The sequence below is a fragment of the Aphelocoma coerulescens genome, chromosome 4 (genome assembly GCF_041296385.1).
Source record: "Aphelocoma coerulescens isolate FSJ_1873_10779 chromosome 4, UR_Acoe_1.0, whole genome shotgun sequence".
Classification (NCBI taxonomy): domain Eukaryota; kingdom Metazoa; phylum Chordata; class Aves; order Passeriformes; family Corvidae; genus Aphelocoma; species Aphelocoma coerulescens.
In genome coordinates, this window is record NC_091017.1 from 16,153,095 (window position 1) to 16,177,231 (window position 24,137).

General features: G+C 35.8%; 1 protein-coding gene across 4 annotated transcripts in view; it reads left to right on the forward strand.

The window, feature by feature from the left end:
- LRBA (LPS responsive beige-like anchor protein) overlaps nt 1-24,137 on the forward strand; it is a 372,621-nt gene that overhangs the window by 337,077 nt on the left and 11,407 nt on the right. For all 4 annotated transcript variants that reach the window (XM_069012817.1, XM_069012818.1, XM_069012820.1 and 1 more), the window contains exons 50-53: nt 918-980; nt 4,205-4,360; nt 7,799-7,966; nt 23,785-23,886. In XM_069012817.1, the coding sequence (XP_068868918.1) occupies nt 918-980; nt 4,205-4,360; nt 7,799-7,966; nt 23,785-23,886 (489 nt within the window). The remainder of the gene's footprint in view (nt 1-917; nt 981-4,204; nt 4,361-7,798; nt 7,967-23,784; nt 23,887-24,137) is intronic.

The following is a 24,137-nucleotide window of genomic DNA, read 5'->3' on the forward strand; positions in this document are numbered from 1 at the left end:
GCAGGATGCTCTTTTTCCTCACACAGATTTCATGTTTTGTTCTGTGTTGGTGTTTCATTGCAGTGGAACTTTGAATTTACTTATGAATCACTTATTTAAGGAATCCTTGTATTGACACTGGTTTTTATATTAAGCTGTGGATGGCATGTAGAAAAATCATAGGTGTAAGTATTTAGCCATTATTTCTTCCAAGAAAGTATATGTCCCTTCCAAGAAGGTGTATTGTTGGCTATTGGGGGGGATTGGGGAGGAGTTAGTTTGGTTTTTTGTAGTGAAGCTGTGGAAAAAAAAGGTTTTCTTTTTACCCCTGCAAGAGAAGTCAGTGCTTAAACATTTTACTGGTATGCCAGATGCCCAGATGAAATGTGTGTTGGCAGAATTAATATATTAACTTCTATACAAACTCGCAAATAAATGGGTTTTGGTGATGGATGAATCCTTAAATACTGGCTGACTATGGGACGACTACAAGATTTCCCTCTGTGTGTCATAAACTAACTTCTAAAAAAAAATGTCCTTTGTGCTTCAGTTGTTCAAAGCAGTGCTTTAAAAAGTAAAGAGGAAAATAGTATTTGCTACAGTCAGCAGATGGTTGTCACATTTTGTTTTCAGTCCTCTTTACCACTTAATTTTGTTTTGTTGCGACAGGAGAGGTTGCCAGTAAAGCATCTGCTAGAGCTTATGGCTCAGGACCAGAGCTGCTGCTGATGGCATACATTCAGAATAGCCCTAATCTAAAATAAATGTTTAATAAGCAGCCTGTGAAAGCACCTGGAATTATTTTTTTCATTCAGTTGATGCAGAAGAATCTTTAATAGTTAAAAAAAAGGGGCGTAGCTATGATTTATAAAATATATGTGGCTTCGTGTATTAAAAAAAAAATGCAAAGTTTTAAAATCTTCTTTCCTGAATTCCAGCTCATCAAGGTGCTGTACAAGACCAGCCTTACCAGCTGCCAGTGGAAATCGATCCTCTCATAGGTCTGTCACTTCCTTCTCTCTTTGCGATTCATTAAGCTCTGTATGGTGGCCCTGAAGTGTAGATTACGGTTGTTTTTCACTTGCTGGTTGCTGGGAATGGAATTTTCCTGATAAACCATTTGCATGCAAATTGGAATGCAATGAGCTGTGGCTATGCTGGTATTTCATCAACTCCCCCTCGTTGGTTTGCCTAATTTGAACAGGCCTAGGACGCATGTCAGTGAAAATTAATATGGATGCTGTAATAATGTGTGATTGAGAATGTGCATGAAGTACTGTCAGGATAATATTGGATCTTTTCATCACTCAGACTTGTTGATGAGCAGGAGCGAGGCACGTTATGATGAATTGGTGCACTGGTAATGTGATGGAGCTCCTTTGCTGAGGAAATTTTCATAATAACAGTGGGGTTCTTAACTGCACCGTGTTGTGAAAAATAAAACTGTGGTGCCAGGGTTTCATCATTAAAGGAGATCAATCCTTTCTTCATAGACCTGCTGTTCAGGCTGAGGGGATTAATGCGTAATTGCAAAGCAGTTTCAAAGTTGAAATATATTGCCCACTCCAGTTTAGTGTTGAGGTATTAGTATTCATTTTTCAAGGGTATTGCATCTTTTGATCAGCTTCACTAGTTAAATTTGTGTGTGTTTTTCTTTTATTGAAAAGGGGTGGAGGAATGTCTTTCCTTTATTTAATGACTCAGTGTAATAGATTCAATTCATGACTTTTTATTATGGAGGTTTATCAGTTCATATAGAGCTGATTTTTCTATTAGCAGGGTTAGAGTTTGGTCAGTTCTTTCATTACAGGCCCAACTTCGGGGAGTGCATACTTGGAGTCTGTAGCATGGCAAATGGAGCCTTAAACACAATGAGAAAAGAAAAACTCAGGTACCTAACACCAAAACAGAAACTAGTTGTAAGACAGGAGCAAAGAAGACAGGATTCGGTGCCCACCAATTCTGTTAGACTTCAAGCTTAGTTTGAAATCAGCTGTTTCAGGGTGGTTTAACTGAAAAAGAAGTGGTGTGGCCAATTATAGGAGCAAGGAAAAATCAGAGCAAAAATGAACTTGCCTGGATAGGTTAGAATGACAGGTCTGTCAGCCAGTGAGAATTAATTTCAGAACAAATGTCCATATCCCAGTAGGAACTGCGATGTTTCCATCTGTAGATACAGACTCTTCCTGTGTAGCCATTTTGCTGGGTAAGCTCTAGGATAATTAAATCAGGAGCAGTGGGAGCGTATGAAACCATTTTATAGAGCTGATAAAATTGAAGTGTTTTTCCAAAGTTTCTAAAATCAATCCTCACCTGAATAACGCAATAGTTATTATGAGGAGGATATGTGCTGTAACTCTCCTTTCCTTCTTGAAATAGATTTTATCCAAAAAATGTTTGGGGCAGGAAATGTATGTTCTCTTTAAAACCTGCTATCAAGTAGATCTTAGAAGTGTAAATAAATATTACCAAAAAACCCCAAATCACGTTGAACTTGTCTGATCTTTTTTTTTCATCTTGTGTAAAACGTAGAAGGAAATAAAATTATTATTATCCTTTTTATTTTTTCATGATTTTAAAATTAAAATTCCATTTTCAGGTTTGCCTTTAGTTTACAAAACACTTTGGCTTTTCTTTGGTACAAAGGCCTTTAAAATTAATGTTCACATTCTGAAAAACGGTTTAATATTCCCTTCCTACAGTAGATCTCAAATCAGCCTTGTGATTACACTGGACGTAGTTTAAAAGGTTTAAGGCTTTCTTTGTCATTGCTAAGCAGCATCATTGGGTGCAAGCAAGTAATTATGTAGGTAATATTAGAGGTTTTTAATTGTGGCTAGACACATTTACCTAGAAATGGCACCTAAGAGGACTACAAAATTACACTTTATGGTTATAGCAGGAATCTTGTTGCTGTCTTAGTTGTAAGGAGGGATTCCTGCCGGTGCACAGGAAGACATAAAACAGCAATGTCTGATAAGACATATATCCTAGACCTCTTTTTGAGGTGAAGATTTTGAAGGCCTTATCCCCACTGAATTAGTTGATCTGCATGTTTTTTGAGGTTCTTTTGCTGCTGTTTTGTCATACAGAATGTTCATTTATAACGTGGTGGTGTTACTCTTTAAGTGACCCCAAGAGCAATGAATGCCACATTTGTGTTACCTGCAGAGAGCAAGTGGCAACACTTTGCTAAATTATTTGCTACCCATATGGACAAGACAGTATCAATGTTAAAACATAGCAAAAGCATAAATAAATGAAGGATTTGATACAGAGTAAATGGAATATGCCCAAGGCTTAGGAAATAGCTGGTCTGTGAGAATGGAAAGGAGCCAAAGAGCAAAGAGTAAAGCAGAGCCCAGGAACAGGACAGAGGCAGGTCTGGAAGACCACCTGGATGGAAGTGATGGTGCTCCAAGCAGTTGGCAGACAAACCCAGGAGAAATTACTTGCCTGAGGTGGAAATCAGGTTCCCTCAGGAACAAAGCACACTGAAAGTTCTTCTGACAGTGAAGGATTTTCATGATAGATATGGACAGGGACATACATATAAGAACAAAATATAGTATGAAATACGTGGTCACTAATGGATTCCTGTCCATTCTGTGCGTTCCCAATGAAAGACTATCTCAGGAAACAAAACATCAAGTGATCAAAGTAGGGCAGTCATATTCTCCCAGCCCTAAAGTTAATTGTGGAGATAAGCTGGTTAGTTTTTGTGCCATGCTTAAAAAATGTAAACAGTACTGATGTTTACTGGTTTTTCTTTTTTTAAAAGGCAGTGCTTGCAATGAAGTACAACTGATACACAATTTAAAATCATGATCCTTTGTGTGCTACATTTGAGCCACTATGTGGTTTGTGTATTGTCTTATTATTACATTCCTTTGCTTTGTAATTTTTAATTTCTTATACTAGAAGTAGGGAAGGAGTCTTATTTGTGTACCGTTGGCTATGTGTAATCTTCCATTTATTTCTCAGCTGCATTTCACTTAAAAAGAGGCTTTCTTCTATTTTAGAATATATACTGCAAGGAATTAGCATTGTTCCCAGAAGTGTCATGAGTATTTCATAGTAGAATCAGAAAGAAAGCATCCCTGCCACAAAAAACGAGTAACTGAAGTGAGAACTGTATTTGGTGTGGATGTAAGTTTCTAAATTGTATTTTTGTTCTGTGAATGTGGAAGGTAAAATGTCTCGGTTTGTATGTTTTTCTGTTCAGCCAGCAATACAGGTATGCACAGGAGGCAAATCACTGACCTTTTAGACCAAAGCATTCAGGTACATTCCCAGTGTTTTGTCATCACCTCTGACAATCGTTACATCTTGGTCTGTGGCTTCTGGGACAAGAGTTTCCGTGTTTATTCTACTGACTCAGGTAATGTATTTTTTCAATGTGGAGGCAGCCTAAAAGATTTTTTTACTGTTCATAATCAGCCTACTGTTTCAAATAAAGAATGAGGAGGGGAGAGGGTATTTATTCCCCTATTAATATTTGGCAAATCTTTCCTTACCTACTGCTGCCTTGTATTTTGTGCTATCATTTTTGTGAAATGATGGCAAATGTGAGAGAAGGAACTCTTGTTTAAACTGAGTTTTACTTCAAACTTATAGGACAAGGATGCCTGTTCTTGCACTGTAGTTTTCACAGGTGAGAGTTTGTGTGAAGCCTTGCATACCAGGAGAGTTAATTATTCTTCAGGTGTTTACTTGAATTTAACTCTGGTTGGTTTTCACCACCAGAGAACTGGTTTTTTTAGGAAATAAAGCCAAGTACTATAGAAGGAGAAGAGAAGTCTTGAAATCTGGTGAAAGAATACTTATAAAAGCCTTTAAAAGCTATGCCATACTAGAAGAATTGATTTGGAGCCACTGAATTCTTTTATATAACATAAACTGATCGATATAATGGGCAGCAGTTAAATTAGTCTGTCAGCAGGAGTGTGTCCAAACCATTGAAGTCATGCATGTGCCATGCTAAATAGAAAAGAATCTTTCAGTGTAGGAGCTACAGGAATTTAAAAGCCATGGAACCCCATGAAAAACTAGGTATTATTTTTTTTTTCCCTTTCATTATCTTATAATGGAAATAGCGACCTCACTGCAAGGTACTTCTTTGGGATTAATGACCCAGTGTGGTTAATGTGTGTGTGCCATCAAGCTTTCCAGTAGGTTATTAATCCCTAGGGAGCATCCTACATGTTTGTCATTGTTTCTTAAATATATTAGTTAAGAGTGTTTTTCACACTTGGCAAACCAAAATGTTTGACAAAACAAAATGGTCTTTAATGAAAATCTCTTAAGACTTTAGATCTCATGGCATACTTCAGTATTTCTGTCATTTTTGCAATTTTAAAGCCTTAAGTATAAAGGAGAAGTTCCATTTATGTCATATTGACTGCCCACGATTCATTATACAGACATCTTGTTAGACCCTTCTTAGGTTAATTTTCTCATTGATGAAAATAAATTTACATAAAACTGTGAATTTAAAGTAGATCTTCAGAAAGTATAGCTAGCAGTAATAAATATTCAGTGTATATTCTTGATTTATATGAATAGAGAAATAATTCTATTATATCAACGGATGTATTTTACTTTACACCTATGGAAGGAACTTGTATGGTTTTGGTAGCCTTGTCCTGTATCAATCTGAACTGCAAATATCTCTTTAAGTTATTTCCTCTGTGCATGGCAGATTCACCAGGCACCTTGTTACTACCATAATAAATCAGGGTATAAACCAAAATACCATTGTCAGAAAAGTTTCAGATTTGTCTCTTCTATTGGTCAGTATAGCAACTCTAGCTTAAATGAAGTGAATTCAGATTGCTTTGCTTCAAATTGAAATGAGAATATAGTAGGGAAATATTTTGAAATCAGCAGAACATCAAGGAGAAAAGATGATGTGATCAGTAATGCATACAGGCAAGTGATCCCAAGTGTTGAATTCAATTATATTTTAGCACTTGCACAAAAAAAGGAACCATTTTCCTATCAGATCTTGGGTGAGTTTGTTTGTTTTTAGTAGGAAATACTTTCAACATAAATCATGGGTTCTCAGCACAGCCAATATATAGCAGAAACACAATAAAACCTTCCTCCAGCAGTGGAATGACTTCTAGACAGTGTTTTAGCTTCTGCAGATTTGAGTCTTATTTTTCTTTTAATTATTTGTAGCACAGCTGTCAAATAAAACATTAACTAGAAAATTTGTTCTGTCAAAAAGGGATATCTGAGTGCAAATGGTAAAGTTGGATATTACTGTATAGAGAAGACAACTCATGTTAAAGGAAACAGGAAAGTCTGAGGAACTCTTATGAAATTAGTATTTTTTTTGTAGCAATATAAAAGACCAAAATCTTATTTCTTGTGTTGATGATGTTCATTGAACTTAAGCTGCACAGTAACAAAATAAAACTAACGGGGCAGTGAGACTACAAAAATAACCTTGAAAAATGCTTGTTTTCTAGAACGGAATGTATAAACACAGAAATAACTGAGAGGGAAATCTCTATAACTCAGTGATGTTTATAGCATAAACTTGCATTCTAGAAGTGTAAATCACCCCAGGTAATTGAACACCTATGTCAATACAACTGAAAAATATATCACATCATTATTTGACCCCTTAGTTACTCACCCTTCCACTATGAAGTAGGTATGCACAGTAAGAGTGCATCCAGGGGTTTGCCCTGTCCAGTCAGAAATGGCTCATGTGGTAGCACTTCATCTCACAGTTTCTCTTGGAATGTTAGAGCAGGCCTAATAAGTTTTGCCAGTGTTTTATTTTGAATCTGATCTACAGGTTTTCTTTAAATTGCATCTCATTATTTTATTTTTTTCTTCATGTACTCCAGTAATTTCCCTTTTTTGGTAGATATTCATACATATCTCTTGTTTTTTTTCTGGTTTTCTTCACTTTAATGCACTTACCTTTTTGATCTTGTTATAAATCAGGCTGTTAACACTATTTTTATTCTTTCCTCAGAGCCACTCCCTTAAGTCTTTTGTTCCCATTAATTGTTATTTAGTATCTGGATACAAATACAGTGCTTTTGTGCTGTGTAAAAACAGGCTGTGAAATGTTCCCTATTACCCACATTGTGACTAATAGTTTTTAATTCATGCACCAAAATATTTTATTAAAATGGGCTTAATTTGAGTCCCAACACTGATCTGTGTCACTTGTTATTTTTTTAAATGCTTTTCAGAACACTTGATTTAATTTTTTTTTATTTATTTATATTTAGAAATGCAGTAGTCTGCATTTCCTGTTTCTTTTTTTGGCCTGTCTTATTAAGCCTTGCGCAGCCATCACTCTTTTTCCCTTCTGTTCCTCCTCATTCTTTATTCAGCCCAAAGCACAAATGGATGCATGGTCATTTGGGCTGAGAAAGCCAGGGTCACACATTAGAGGCATCACACATCACACTTCCCTGTGTCATTGGGTGCAGAATTTGTCCTGGCCCCTGTTACCTGAAGGGGCTAAGTAGGTGTGTGAGAAAATGTGTGTGTCCTTTGCCCTCCTTCTTCAAGATCTGCAATTGCTGGGCTTCAGCAAATCCAGTGAGACTTTGGAATAAAGTATAATATTGAGAGACTGCAAGTATTTTTTTGTGTGGATTGTGTGGACTATTGCACTTCTAAATAAGTTTCCACCAAATAAATAAAGAAAAAATAGTACTCCCCACTGTAGTTCTATTTTGAACCTTCTTTTTGGATAAAGAAAATATTTTTAAAGTACTTTATAATGTATTTAATTTTTCTTAGAATAAGAGAGTAGGTTTAAAAGACTCAATTTGCTGTGTTACAGGTAAACTGATGCAGGTAGTGTTTGGCCACTGGGATGTTGTAACCTGTCTGGCTCGTTCCGAGTCCTACATTGGAGGGAATTGTTACATCCTCTCAGGATCCCGGGATGCAACCTTGCTGCTCTGGTACTGGAATGGCAAAACCAACATCATTGGTGATAACCCAAGAGGTAAGAAAAAACAGAAGAACCTGGCTTATAAGGAGGTTGTCTCAAAATGCCTTGAGCAAACACTTCATAGGATAAAGTTTTAGGTAGGTGCTATGTGCCTCGTCCTCACTCTCACACCCCAGTCATTCTAATTGATTTTAGTGCAAGCAACAGGGCTCATACCATGTAACCAAATTAATAAGGCAGAGTAACCCTGCTCCAGCCTAATTCAGTTTTAACCTCTCCCTACCCAAACACCTTGCACTTCTCTTCCATCTTGCACCATTTCCCAGGAATTCCTGAATATTTTATTCATGAAGATTCTCTCTTTTAACTGCATAAAAAACAGTGAACCACTATGACTGTACAACCCTGTATTATGTAACAGGAAAAATAGAAAGTGATCTTGGTTTATGCCAGTTTCATTCCACACACAAAAAAATTAATTTCTGATCCCCGAAGCAAAGAAAAAGGCAGACATGCAGTTGGAAAAAAGCCTGGAGTAAACCATTTACAGGAATGAGGGGCTTTTAAGACAACCTGTGAGAGCTATATGCATAAATTTGAGTGTAAATCATTGTCAAACAGAGGTCTTGTTCAGCCAAAAATAAAATGTTCTGAAGGAGTGATAAGCAGTGTATTCTGCCTTAAGAAGAGTATTTCTCAGGTTTTCTTCCATTCATTTAAGGTTCTGTGACTCTGTTTAAATAGTAGTAAGAACTGCCCTGCAGAGGACAAAATGGACATCTGGAAAGCAAGAAGTGGTGTTAGAGCTGTCATATTTTGCAGTTATAGCTGGCACACAATTTTATCTAATTGAAACAATACCTGATATCTTCCAAATTAATCAATTCAGTAAAGTTGTATGTTCCATATTCAATCTGTTACTCATCTGGGGTTATTTGAATTTGAAACACAGAGGTGGCTTGACTGAAATTGCATCCTGTGAGCCACTTTAAAGAAGCACAACTAATTAATATCAGAACGAATATCAGAATTTAACTTGCAAATTATTTGATGTTGACTGTGAAAACTATTCAAAAGTTGAACAAGATGTAGTTCAGTTCACACAGTTGCAGAATCTTAAGGCAGAGGATGTATGAAAACTATCCCTATTATCCTTCCAAGCAGCCCTGTTCAAGAGGTGGCAGTTTTTCTGGGAAGCGGCTAGCAGAATTTTATGAGCTTCTTTAAATAAATATGGCTTTGCTTGAGGGAAAAAATATCTGTGAATACTTCATACATATTTTGCAATCTAACAATTTAAAGAAAATGCAAACTGTGTTAATTTTGCTGACCTTGTAAACTTGGAAACCCCAAAGAGTTTGCAGATTCCTAGGCCTACCCTGAGAAGTTGTACTTGTCCCACATTTGCCAGGCTTGCCTGCTCCGTGAGCAAGAGCTCAAGGCTATAGGATCCTTGATCACCCTAACAGATCACTTGCTGTGGTTCTGCACCTAGTATTTGACTGAAATTTGTAGCTTTTGTTATAATCTATTGACCATCTTCTCTAATGCAGATTTCTAAGGAATTAAAATTTTGCAGTTTTCAAAGTTAGGCTACTTTAGCTGCTCTTTAAAATCAAACAGTAGCTACCTGGTAAGTCTCTGTGCTTGCAGTTCTTTTAAACTTGGACTTTTAGGGACTTGCAATGGCTCCTGTGTTTACCAACTGCCTTTATGTAGGGCTTTTTTTGTGATACAGCATGCCTGGAAACCTTTGTTATCAATTGGAATCTCATGGCACTACACGTAGTCTTAGACATGGGTATAGACAGTTCCAGCTTCAAAGAGATGGTAATCTGGGGTGTTTAATTTTTCCCAGAAATAGCTGTCTGTAGGCTTCTCTGTTCAGTCAAAAATTTTTTTGAAAATACAAATAAAAAGAGCTGTTTCTGCTTAGTTCTGATTTTGTCAGAAATGGAAAGCACCAGCAGACTTACTGGGTTCTGAGCCCTGTTACTGCAGCTGTAACATCCATCCACTTGCAGGATGTTGATATTTAACTGGTCTAATGTCTTTCTGTATTTGAAGCTTACAATTTTGTTTACCTAAAAATATAATTTAGTCATGCTTTCAGTGATCACTAGTCACTGGAATTTTAGATACTCTCAAAGTTGATTCTTCCTTTCTATTTTTTCTCTATTTAATTAATCTCTAATATCCATCTTAAGATGACTTCACAGCAATGTGCATCTAATGGTATCATGGTGCCAGAGTAATTTCAAGAAAAAGAATTTAAACCAGGGAGTGTTTCTTTCCTCCTCTCATGTACCTGTTGCCTCTGATGTACATCCACCAGCAGTCTGGTATGATCCATCTACCCTAAATAATATCCCATTAGGTACCCATTATTCCACCAGTTACATTTTATTTAGGTTCATTTGTCTGATTTCTTTACTTTCAGAGCACTGAGCTCTGGAACTCTGGCTGTGCATATTCATGTTTTACAATGATAGTTTAGCTGGAAAGCCAGGTGGCCTATGGCACACGTGATAAATAAGTGGCTTGATATTCTTTATCAGGGACAATTTTCTGGCTAACTTGACTGTACTGAAAAATTCCCTGGTTTCAGTTTAACAGAAGAAAAATGTTACTGAAATACTGATTATTTACATAAGCTAACTGTTAACTTTGTGGCTGACTTTTTAAAGAAATTACACCTATGCACTCTCACCATCCTGGTTTCTCCCCAGTAACTCTCAAATGCATTGATCAATGTAAACCAAATCTGACAAATTGAGGTCTCAGAGATATGAAATTTCTACATGGGACACATCTGTTGGAAACTATTTTATTCTTCACGAAACAGCTTGATTACATTTAGGGTTACAAAGGTTGTTTTTTTTTTTTAATTAAAACCTGAAATTCAAAAAAAATTTCATTATGCTCTTTGATCAAATGTAGAGTTTTTCTCTTTCTAAATTAATTGGTTTTGAAAATGTAAAAGCACGGCAGTACTTCACTTTGGAGCACAGGCCTTTTCTTGATGCAGAAATGTTTCTGGGGACAATTTCTGACCAAGCCTGGGAATAATTCAGAACAGAGCTAAGGACCTGAGGTAGTTGTGTCCTTTGGAATAGCCTTGAGGTGTTTTCCTTTCACGTTAATTAGCATCATGTACTGTGGAGGTGTAAAGTCACTTTGCATAGTGCAAGGGCTTTTCCCTCCTTGGCATGTGTGGGAGGGAGAGGATGTGTCCCTCCCCTCGGTACCCCTTAGAGCCCATGTGTGATCTGTGTCACACAAAGTTGGCTTCTGCATATTTAGGGACACCACTTGGGGATGTGACATTATGCACCAGGACTTGTGTGGTGGCATGTGTGGAGATTCCTGGGAAAGGGCTGTGGAAAGATGCTGTGTTTTGTCCTTGCCCAGCCTAACGAGGTGGAGGTGGAGGTGGAGGGGAGACGAGAAGTGGGGGTTGGGAGGAGGAATTGTGTGATGGCTGGAGAAAAGAGATGAGAGAACTCATTTGCATACAAATGGTGGGCATCACTTTCAGATCCCACTTTCGCTTTGAAGCTCAAGTGGCAACTCCTGGTGTTTGGACATTTCCTAGGTTGGGGGATTGCATTTTCCTTTGTAATCACAGACCCATAGGAAACAGGGAGGGCAGGAGCTTTGGTCACCTGATCTATTCTCTTTTCCCAGTGAGGGCTTAACTATGCCAAAACCATTCTCCATTGATGTTTGTCCAACCTTTCCTTAAAACTTCAGCAAATACATTTTTGGGCCTTAGAAGCCCCGTCCTTAGCAGTCTGTTCCCAGTATTCAGCCTAGTATCCAGGTCTTTTTGCAGCAATTGCATTCTATCATCTTTTATCTATTTTTACTTTGTGTAGAGAACAGATTATTTCCTTCTTGCAACCACTTCCAGTTATTTGGATTGCCATGACCTCCAATTCTTTGCCTCCAACTTTAATAACTCAATTCTTTGTTTTTTGCCATAAGTCATGTTTTTCCAGACCTCTGATTTTTTTTGTTTGTTCCTCTCCAGTTGACTGTCTTCCTCAAAGTAGACCCAGGAACGCAGCTGAAGCCTTTCCAGTAATAAGTAGAAAACAACATGTTTTACAGACCAATACTTTTCACATCCCCAAGGAATATCTGTTTCTTCCAAAACACTCTGACACTGTCAATTCTTTTAAGGTTATGAGCCAATATGAATGTCAGTGTTTCCTGAAGAATCTATTCATTTGTGTCTCCTTCTCTGTGTAGTTTAGCTGTGGAATCTTGTCTTGAAACTTTCTGAAGTGTATTCTTTTTTTAGACTGTTTCTTCAATGTGTCAAACTTACTTTGAATTCTTATCCTGTCCTCCAGCAGCCTTGCAGCAACTCATATCTGCAAATATACTTTGCAGTCTTATTCTATTAAATTCGTCATTAAAGCAAGTGTTAGCTAGTATGGATTCAGGAATGCTCATCAATACAGTTACCATTTTGAGAATGAATAGCTTTCTGAATATAGCTTTCCCGTGTATAACAGTATCTTCTGAATGTGTGGTTCCCTATTTTCCTTAAGAAATTGCTCATGTGAAACAGTGCTAGAGTCCTTACTAAAGTAAGGATATGTGATGTCTCCCTGAACACATCCTGTTAGTTTGCCATTGCAAGAAAAATTAGTTGACATGATTTGTTCAGAAAAAATCCAAATCAGCTGTCACTCATCTCCTTGTTTTCTTGTAGGAAATTGTATGTGTATATATAAAGATCTAAATGTTCTGCCAGTATTTTTTCTGTTTGTTGGAATTAAGCAGACTAAAAAAAGTCTTGTGTTGTTTAAGAAGAAGGAAAAAGAAAAATTAGAGAATAATCTTGCCGAACCCCACCCAATATCCACAGAGCAATAGTTATAGCTCTGAGATTACATAGTTTCATTGTCACAGTATCGCTATTATCAGGCCAATTGAGTGCCAAACATTTACCTCATTCAGGTATTCTCTAGTTGAGACAACAGTTTTCATTGCTGGTTTTACTTGGGTTTAATGTCTGACTGCAGTTGATCTTTTCCTGAAGTACTTTGTGAGGCATCATCTACTGGTATTGCTAGCTCTTAATAACAGACCAGCTTCTTGAGAGAACTTGTCAGTTCAACAAACAACTTTGTGGTTTTAGAATGTTATTCCTGATGTCCTTGTTAGTTACATCTCATCTATCTGTGGCTCTCCTGGGTTTGTCTCTGTTTGGTCATACCTTGTTGCTTACGCTGTTTCAGAAATAACTCATTTATTTTCATCTTTCTGCCTGCCTTTCCTGTGTTAGAGTCACTGGAGAACTCTGAGTTGTGCCAGCTGGGATCTTGTTGGTCTCATCCCTGTGCTGTACTGGAGCAGCTTTCACTAGTATCCTTATTACCTTTTCCTTTGTTTTCTGTAGACTTTATGGCCCATGAGATCTTACAGAAGGATATTCTGTATCTATTGAAACCTGTTTTCTCAAAATACTTCAGGAATTATCTTGTCCTTGATCTCTCCCTTATAAAGCATATTGAACATTCTCATATCTTTGCCACTGTCATGTAAATTCCTTTTAGCACTGTGGTTTTTAATTTGTTTTGCTATGTTGGTTATAATCATATCTAGAAGGTCATCTCTAGTTGTTGTATATTAAAAATTGTCTCCAAATTGCTTTCTGTACACATACTTGTGGTATTCCTTTACCAACAAATGACTTTGTAGTTGGAATATCCTATTTTCTCCAATCTTCCTTAATAATCCCTCACCTACATGGACCAGGTAGAGGCCAATCATATTAGTGAATGTAGATTTACATCTTCAACGTTTTTGGTTTTTCACTGTAGCTATTTTGTTTGGATGTACTTTCTTGAAGGGGAGGTTTACAGTGGTGAATTTATCTTAATATTGTTTATTCTTCTAAAATAGTTTGTGCTTAAAAAATAGTAGGCATTTCTGTAGTCCAGTGGAAGATAGTGTTTTTCTGCTATTCTTGGGTTTTATTCATGGCATATGAAGAGATGGTTCTGTTGCTTTCAAATATCTACAAATGTGTCCCCAATTATGTTTTAGTTTTCATCTTTTGGAAAAAAACAAAATATTTTTAATTAGAAATTTGATTTACTTAAGGAAATTAAGGCTTGACTGATAAAAATATTCAGTGCTATGAAATATACAGTCTGTATATAACAGTATCACTACTGCTAATACTAATGGGCTCTCTTCTGAGTTATTGCATTGATCTTCCACACATATGTGAATAAAACAAATTATATTACCTCTTTTATGTTAGCCCATAAAACTAGAAAATGTTACTCTCTGTATGTATCACATTTGCATCACGAGGACTATGGGGGTGCTTTCATTGCATAGCTTTATATTTTTTAGAGGGTACTATATTCAGCTATTCTGAAGTGTGGGAGATAAATGGGGTTAGTAGTGTAGCTGTGTAGCAGGACTTGTGTGAATGTAAGCACCTGATTTCACACCTAAAAATACAATTACTGTATTTAACGAAGATTTACTTGGGAGGATTCACTGAACAGTTTTGCTGTTGAAAATGTGTAGAATATCTCCCTCAGATGCAAGTTTTTAAAATGCACAATCTTTTCAATTTATAAAATATGAAATCTCCCAAAGGATTCAAAATTTAATCACATTTTTTATCTTGCTGAAGAACAGTCTTGCCACTATCCAAGTGACTTTTAAAAGAAACTGCATTTTTGTTTGATTTTTACTTAGCTAAAATTCCTAAATAAATATTCAAATATCTGCAAGATTTTTATAAATTAACATTATTATTAAATATATTTATATATAAAATATATAATAAATATATAAAATATATATAAAATATATCTTATATATTATATATTATAAAATGTTATAAATTATTATAAAATTATTATAATTTATATTAACATTAAAGCTATGATCTTGAGATTAGAGAAATCATTAGTTTTAATTGTATTGGTAACCATAGTAAAAGAGAAAATGTCTGTATTTCATCAACTGCTACAGGCATTTTTCAGTTTGAAAATTTAAACTTTTTGTGAGAGCTTCATAATCAATTATTAAAGTGGATAATGCAAGCAATTAAAACTTTGAAATTATATCTGATGAGCATCTTTGTCTTGGTTGATTGAAGAATAATGTCATGAGTAATAATTTCTTTGTACTCAGACACACTAAACCTGTAAAGTTGAATTCTGTGAGGATTTGCATAGATGCTTCTCTCTGCACACATTGAGCAGTCACACTGATTTCAAGCAGGTCATGTGTCTGCTGTTAACTCTGTAGCCAAAAAAACCCCTCTTTGCCTTCTTCTCTCATCCTCATCTTGAATTAACCTACATCTTGGTTCCCAGGTCTGCATGATCTGGACTTTATTTTTAAAATTTGTTTCAAAAGGAGTGGTAATAGAGAAGATGAGGGTCCACATTTCCAAAGAATGTGTATAGCATAAATATTCATTTAGAATTCTAATTATTATTTTTGAAAAATTGAAAGTAATTTGCTTAACAGCAGCTTCTCTTAAAAAAATTAGTTGGGAAGTAGTTGTAAAAAGCTTACCTGTTAATGTTCCCTTTTGCATTTACCGTGGCAGGTAGCAGGAGTATCAAAATGTCCATAAATCACTGATCAGTTTAGTTAGTAATGGAAATTCTCCTGTTATTGTTCCTTTCTGTCTACCAGAGTAGCTAAAAAATTTGCAGAGCCTCAAAATACAGAAATATGTTTGAAATTTGTGCAGCTATAAAGGCAATAGTTCACGAAGTCAGCCTGGTAAGAAAAGAGTGTTGCTCCAGCACTGAGTCTTAGGACAGTCTGCACATGCTCCTTTAGGTGCTTAGTAGCACTTTTATTTTTTTACCCCTGCACGCATTTTATACATTATTGTGTGAGCCCTTCTTAAAAAAAAAAAATAGCCAGTAAATAATTCAGTATTATTTTAACATTGTTTTACTGCAGATGTAACAAATATTCTTTGTTTCTCAAAAATGGCAGGACAGCACAATGTTGTATGGAAAGCCAGAGTCCTTCAGCACCATCTGCTGGCATCCAGTTGAAGCTGATCTCGGAACTGGATCCTAAGCACTATCTAGTAAAATATTAAAAATATCTATTCACGTTTGTGGGGGGAAAGAAATTCAAAATTTCATTTTTAGTATAATTTTTATGATTTTATTGGAATTATAATGAGAAAATACAATGTAAATTTAAGTTCAGCTTATGAACTGAAACAGAAGTAGGTCAGGAGTGTTTTGTTAAGTGGGACTGTAAAAAGAAATGGAGTACTTTTTTTCTTCTTACTTTAAAGGACTTTAACAAGTGCAATATTACATTTTTCTATTTGTGTTGCAAGTGCAGTTTAGTAAAAAGTTTGTCACAGAGAAGATCCACAAGGCTTGGAAAAGTATCCATAACATGTTTGAAAGAACACTAAATGTTCTTTTACCTAACATTTATTGCATTATTTGATGTTAGTCTTGAAAGCCTCATGAAAGCTTAGTGGACAGAGCAGTTACTGATGCTGTAAGTGGTCCCACAGTTCCCTGTAGCTCCATAGGTGACAAGGACTGGGGCAATCTGTGTGAATCTAGAACAGAGCCTTAAGTTCTGCAGCCACAAAAGGTCACTGTCTTTCTTCTTTCAGCTGTAACACATTGATACCTCAAAGGGTTTGAGGCCTCATTGTACCTCATTGTATGGAGGCCTCCAAGTACTCTGTAAATCACATACAAATGATCATTCTACCTTCCACATATTTAAACTGGAAAAAAGATGAGGAGTAACAGGTGGATGACTTCTGGTATATCTGGAAATCTGCAATGATGCCACACAAGCCAGATAATTTTGTGTTTATAGAATGCCAAAAGTCATGTCATAGATGATACCTATGAGGACAAGGCCTTCACTGTAAAGAACTTGCAATAGCATTCACAGATAGTTTGGAAAGCAGCTAAATAGTCATAGTGGCTTGGTAGTGATGAGCATGTAAATTTGTGTGCCATAAGTATTTGTTTTGGCTAAAAGTGTATCCTACAGTGTTAAGTGCACCATCTGTACTATCCTTGTTTTCAGCTGACTAAGAGATTGTGTTTCAGGATTTGTCAATCAGTAATTAATTCAAAGAAGCATTGTAGAGCAAGTTTTGAAGCAATCAAGGCTGTATGTATTTTGAGACTGGAAACAGAGAAGGAGTTTGGATGCTGCTTTTTTGGCAGTATCCAGCTTCAGGTATTACCAAAATTCAATGCATGGTATTCTCCAGCAGGATAAAGATATTTGGTACTTCATGATGCAACACAGACCTTTGAGTTCCAGGAAAAACAGTGCTGTATTTAGGACTTGTAACTATTAGTTGATGTGGTAAAAGGAATTATATTCAGATGGTAAATGAATACAACCTTAATGTGCACCATATACAGAGTTGTGGGATGATGTACTGATAATACATCACATTTATTTACCTTGGTTGGTTGCTGAGAAAAAATCACCATTTAGTTCAAAGTCTGTGTTAGCATGTAAGACAGAACAGAATATTGCAGAAGATAAAATCATTTAAATAAATAGTCTAGAATAAGACCACCGGCGTAAATGTTATAAAAATTACTTGATCAATACAATAATCCTGACTTGAGTAAGAAATTATTTGGTAAGTGTTTCTGGATCGAAATTCTAGTACTAGCAGTAGCAACATGGAGATACTGGAGTTATGGCCTGCCTCATTGAGAAAGTGTCTGGTTTAAAGAGTTACTTGTAAAAAGACAGCTAATTTATGTATTCTCTGAACTTGATGTATGCCATCAGTGCTCCTAATTACATTGGTGAGTAAAGGTGGTAAGCATCTCTCTCGTACCATAGACTAGGGGTGGTAGTATTGGTTTGAAATTACCTTTACAAAAGTAATCGAATAGCTAAAGCACAGACTTTTAAAATAAATTATTTTGATGTATTTTAATAGGGGGAAATAAAAAGATCATAAAAAAACTGCTGAACTGAGTGGAATTATTATAGGAAACCTCTCATCCCAGATTATATTTTGCCCAAGTTATGAACTACTGTATAGGTTTCATCTAGATGTAGTTATCTTAGTTTATCTTACAACAGTTCCTCAGTAGCTGCTATTTCTGACTGAAGTAATTGCTTGACTGTTTCTTTTCCTGTTCTGTTTAGGTTTGTTGTCTTTTCTTCTTGAACTAGGTAATGGTAACTATAAACCAAAAGAGACAAATAGGAAGAAAATAGATTATTTTTTTAGTATAAACAAAAAAAAGCCCCTTCATAAACCAGTTTTAGAACATTATCAGACAAAAATGACAGTGTTCTAAAACTTCAAAGCTGCCATTTAAGTAGCAGTTTATGAAGTCGGGATGGTGGAAATATTAAAATATTAGTGTACACTGACCCTGAATATTCACCTGCAGATACTTTTCAGGGGCTTCAAAAAAGCCTGGGTTCAGTGGGAGGAGTCCTGCTGAATGACTTCCAGGACTTGCAGCAGATGAACCCCTACTAAGAGAGAACTTGTTCCAGAAAGTTTTGTGTTGCACATGGTGTAGGAATTAAGAGACTGGGGATTATTGACTTTTGAAGTCTGAATTGTAATACCCAGCTTATGAAAGCCTGTTAAATCTTTTTCTTTATTGTGTTTGCTTTGGAAATATAGTTTTTGTGACACAGCATATATGAAAAATCTCTCATTAGTACTGAATAAATGTTGGTCACTTGTTGCACAGTGATGCTGAGGGAAGTACAGTAAGCCCTCCTGTGTTATATTTACTGAAATGAATCCTACAAGATAAATCTAATGTATTTTTTCCTTACTGAAAAAACTGCAGCATCTCCTGGGCTTTGTGTGTTTAGATTTTGCTTCAGGATAGAATGATACATTGTTCAAAGATGTCGTTCCTTTTTCAGAAAATACAGGGTTGAAGTGTTTCTTTACAAAACCAAAACTTGCATCCTGGCATAAGGTTGTACTTTTTGTGGTAAAATAAGTCTGAACAGATGGGAAGTAGTTTGAAGGAATTAAGAGGAAATGCTGATGGAGTGTCATGTGAAGAACCAGACAACAATAGAGTTCCTATATAATCTGAAAGTATTATATTGTTGCATAAAAATGCTTATTTACAAAGAAAAGATTATTCAGACTGAAGCTTTAGGAATGCTTCAATAATTTTGTGTGGTATCACTTGAGTAAGATCTCTCATCCATCAGATGACTTTTTGTGCCACTGAAATGGGATTCTAATAATTTGGCTGATTGTGATCTATAAATAATGTTAATGTGCAGACTTTATATAATATTTGACAGTTATCACTTTGATGCAATAAACTCTGAAACCTGCTATATAATCAACATAGGAGCTTAGCAGCAAATTAGTTTTCTTGATTTACTTACATTTTGCTGAGTGCATTTTTGTCCAGATGTCCTGTATTCTGTACATACATCTGTACTTCTCACATCTATTTCAAACCTTTTATTGTTTTCCTCAATTTTTAATCATAAAAGCAACTTGCAAATTGGGAATTTTAAAAATGAATTTTAGAAGGCCTGTCTTATGTGTATAGTTTGGTTTTGTTGATGTATCATTCTGAGAAAGCACTCAGTCACTTACTTTTGCAAGAAATAGGTAAAAAGATAGATTAACTGATGCTTCATTTAATTTGGATTTTATATTGACATAAAAATCACATAATTAATTTGCCACTAAAAAGTGCCCCACAGCCTCTGTAATAATAGAATAACTTAGAAATTGCTGTTTAGGTCTTTCTGACTTATAATAATTAACTGTCTTCTCGGTATAAAACATAAAAAGGAGCACAGTCAAATATTGTATATTGTAATGTGTTGCATAATATCATCTCACCCATAAATAGTAGGAAGAATATCTCGTATTTAATTGTGAGGTAAGTTTCTTAGGTAATCTCTAGTTTGATTCCTTTCTAGGATGGTATTTTTCTTCAAATGAGTTCTTGTGTTTGGCTCAGCTTTTACAGCTTAGTGCTGAAACTAAAGAAAGCGGCCATTTCGGGAATTTGGTGATGGATTTAAAATGTCATGATCCTGCTTTGTATTGTAACATCACCAAAGCTGAAAAAAATAGCAGAGAGAGACCCAGCAATACAAACCAATATCGTGTTCCCTCCAGCAAGGCATTTCTTCTTCTGGATGTCATTAAACTGGAAGAAAGTTTTGACTTTGCCGTAATCCCACTGTTCCTTTTTAAACGTAGTTTCCAAAAGCCTAACATTTTTTCACTGATATATCACCACAGGCTGACATGATATCATGTGCTCTTCTTTTATCTTCTGAAGCTCGAATTTTATGATTTAAAATGTACTTAAGTCACTTAAGTAAGAGTGATATTTTATGTTATTTTCTCTGGGAAAACAGCTGTGCAGAAATTATTTATTGGAATGTAGGTGAGTTCTTTTGAAATAATTTGAATGGTTGCTGCAAAGGTAAAGTATTCTGTCCATTACTGAAAAGAAAATAACTTTATGTGTGCCTCCTGTGACTAAAATAAATCATTAATGGCATTTGTAGCAATGTGAATGTGGCCTTAAGAATCCTACAGCATTCAGCTCCAAGCAGCAATCCAGTGATGGGATAGTCTGAGGATATCACTATATCCTATGCTGAGAAAAGGACATCTGTAAAACTATTGTGTCCTGGTTATTAGTGCTAGGATTTGAACTATCTTTAATTTCATTTGACTTGTTCATCTTCCTTAAGGATCTCCATAAAGATTCTCTGAGTATTCTTTTCAGCCCTTAGTTAGGGTTTGCATCAGTGGTCGTAAACCTGCTTAGCAGACAAAGACTCTCTTCCCTTTGAAGTCACTTCCCCAGCTTTTCAAAAGGGTCTGAAAGTCTGTTCTCCTAAAACAATTTAGAAAAGTTTGAAGTGGTGCCCCTTAAACCAGCAACAAAATAAAATTTTCTCTTTGCATTATTGAAAACCATGACAATCTTTTGAAGCAATAACAGTTTAAAAGCTTTTAAAGAAATCTGTTCTGCTCTATGACCAGCTTTTAAGTTGACCCCATTATTTGGGAAATCAGAGGCTTGGAAACCCCTAAATACTTGACATTCTTATCAAAGGAGTCAGCCTGACTTTTCACAGGACTCCTCTTTTACAGTATCTATTCAAATCCTAAGTTCTTTAAAGATACTACTCAGATTTTTTCTTTTTTTGTTTGTTTGGGTTTTTTTTTTTGTTTTTTTTTTGTTTAACTGTTTATTTAAAAAAAAATTTAGGAAACAGTTGATACAATCTATGAAACACTTATCCTTCCACCTGTCAATTTATACTCTGTTATGTTTGAAGTCAAGTCCAAATTCTAAAAAGACTGAATGTTACTTAGCTGTTTTTCATAGCATTCTGTGAACTGTGATAAATATATATTCTCAGTTTCTACTTCTTGATTTAAGAATCTTATCTCCTACATTTAATGGATGTAGTTGCTGACAGCCTTATACACATAAAGCCTATAATAATGTAGATGATGTAAGCAATAAGTTTACTCTCATGATTTTGTTTATCTGCACCTCCTAATAATTCATTCAGGCATTGCTTCTCATAAGTGCTTCTAACTCCAACATCTTACATTCATTACCTCCTGCAATGTTGTATATTTAAGGCTTCTCTGATTTCAAAAGTTTTGTTAATGTGAGGTGTATAATTAGATAAATTCCTTGCTGATCTATACAAGTACGTGTTAATGCACTTTCTGAAAGCAGAAGAAAGCAATAAAACCAGAATTCTAAAATTTTGTTAATATAGGCAGCTCATTTAAAAGCAAACAAAATAACAAGACCTGAAATGCACAAAGCTCGCTCCTTTCAGGGCTTGGGAATGACAGGGAGAAAGAATTGGGTTGGCAACATTGAATTGTTACTGGATAGTATACGACTGTTATGGTTGCTGTTACATTTTCCCCCAACACTGCAGGTTTGTGGCTTGGCTACATAATGTTCATTTATGAATCTTCTGGGGTGCCCGGCCCATGTTTAGGGGAGCAAAGTTCAATAGAGCAGCTTTGCTCTGAAAGGTTTGTGAGCAAAATTCACAGGATCAGCCACCTGAGAAGTACCTAGAGGTTATTAAATCCACCCTTATGCTTCTAATTTGTTGGGAGTTTTTGCTTTGCTCCTGAACTGGCTGCCGTACTTCCTGGGCTTGAGAGTGTGTTTTCAAACAATATATGAAACAAAAGTCACAGCTTTTAATGGCTATTTCTTGAGAGATTAAGACAAATTCAACAAGTTGCTCCAATGCATGTTCACATTTAAAATGCTGGCAACATACATGCCTGGGTGTGTACATGTATGCACACACATATGTCTATATCTAAGAAGAAATCGATTTATTTACTTTTCAAATTTTTGTATTAATATAAATTATAATAGTAACTGCAGAATAAATCAAATTTTGAAAGGTCAAAATTCTTGACTTGAGACCTTGTCATAGATTATGACCTTTACCTAAAAGCCATTGGAATGTGGCAGCTGCACGGACGTTTTAGGAAGTGGTATAAATGGTCTGAGTAAATATATTTATGTAAGCCCAGATCTTACACCTCTTTTCCAGAGAAGTCTCTCAGTATACATATGCAGGGTCTGAGAAACTATAAATATAGCTCCATGATTTCTAATAACATTCAGTACCAGTATTGCTGGCATTGTTCTACATGGACAGATGAATGACATAATGCTGGGTTTATCTTTTAAAAAGTTACAACCTCACATGTAATTTGATTGATGCTAACTTAGTGACTGATGGAGTCATTTGGTCCCATTATTATTCTGTGTCTTTGCAAAACCATCTCTTCTTTTTCAAGTGCAAAAAAGGTTGATTTTATCATTGCGTTACTGCCTTGTTGGTATCTCACATATTATCATTTATTGTGAAGTGAAATTATTCCCTGCTGCTTAAAAACTCATCTGAACCTTTTGAAAACTACATGATAGCATTGCCCAAGAAACATCCTTTACAGTTTAAATCCTTTGTGGAATGCTATGAATGAGCTAATATTATGGTCATACAAAAATAACTTTGTGATTTTTGTGAAATGCCAGCACTCTTGAAGAGGGCAGTGAATAACCTGTTAGTAAAGGTATAAAAAGATTTAAAGAGCTTTGTAGCATTTGCTTACCCTTTCTCTGCCTTGATCTGGAGAATAATGTTTTTTTCCTTTAAATGTGCCAGTTGTACAATTTTTCTTTTTTTAATGTATCCATATATGTTTGATTATAAAGAGAATCTCAAAATAACCCCAAAAAACTAGTTCCTGTTGCAGGGAAATGTTTAATAGGAGCATTAATGTTGGGTTTGAGTGGGATTTTTTTGCAAATTCTTCAGGAATTCATACTGACTGTGGTCCAAGCTCCACATCTTCCAAAGAACAGGACCTCAGGCTGAGGTTTCATTACTGTTATTAGGTTAAAATAAAATCAGCCACTGAATGTTTTCCTTCATCTTTGGGCACTGTTGGTGTCTTCTCTTGGTACTTACTGTAGTGATACTTGCATTTACTAGTGGCTGTTACAGGAAAGGGTAGTAATTGTCTTAAATCTCTCCCTCCACAAAATATAAATAGAGGGAGAGACAGAGGGAGGGGAAACCAACTTTGGTTGGTTTTAATGCACGCCTGACTTTCCTGTGACTGCGTGTTAGTAAATGTGCAGGCAGAGTGCTGCTGCTGTACTGCACAGGTAGTGCAGTACACTATGCAAACAGGAGCATTGAAGTGATTTGTAAGCAACATGAACTCAAAGAGCAAGGAAACAGAAGGTGCTTCAGTGATGGAAAGCAGTGATTTTGGGAATAGACAGTAACCAAAGATTGCTTTTATTGTTTTTTCATTGAAGGTGATTTTGCAACTCCTCGAGCTGTTCTGACAGGACATGACTATGAGATCACCTGTGCTGCCATTTGTGCTGAGCTTGGCCTGGTAATAAGTGGTTCAAAAGGTAAGGTAGCTCTTGTCATTTCTTTCTCTTCATGAAGCTATTCTCCTAATGCCAAAAGGAATATAGTCTCAGGTGGCAGAATTTATGAACTTAATGGTGGTTTTATTTCTAACCTTTTTTTTTAGTTGATATGGAATTTGAAACCTCTTTTTAAACACGTTAAAACTGCGGATTGTTCAGACATTCATAAGAAGAGGCAACCACATCAGTTTCCCTCCTGATTGCTATTTCTGTTTGTTTATCTGGTGTGT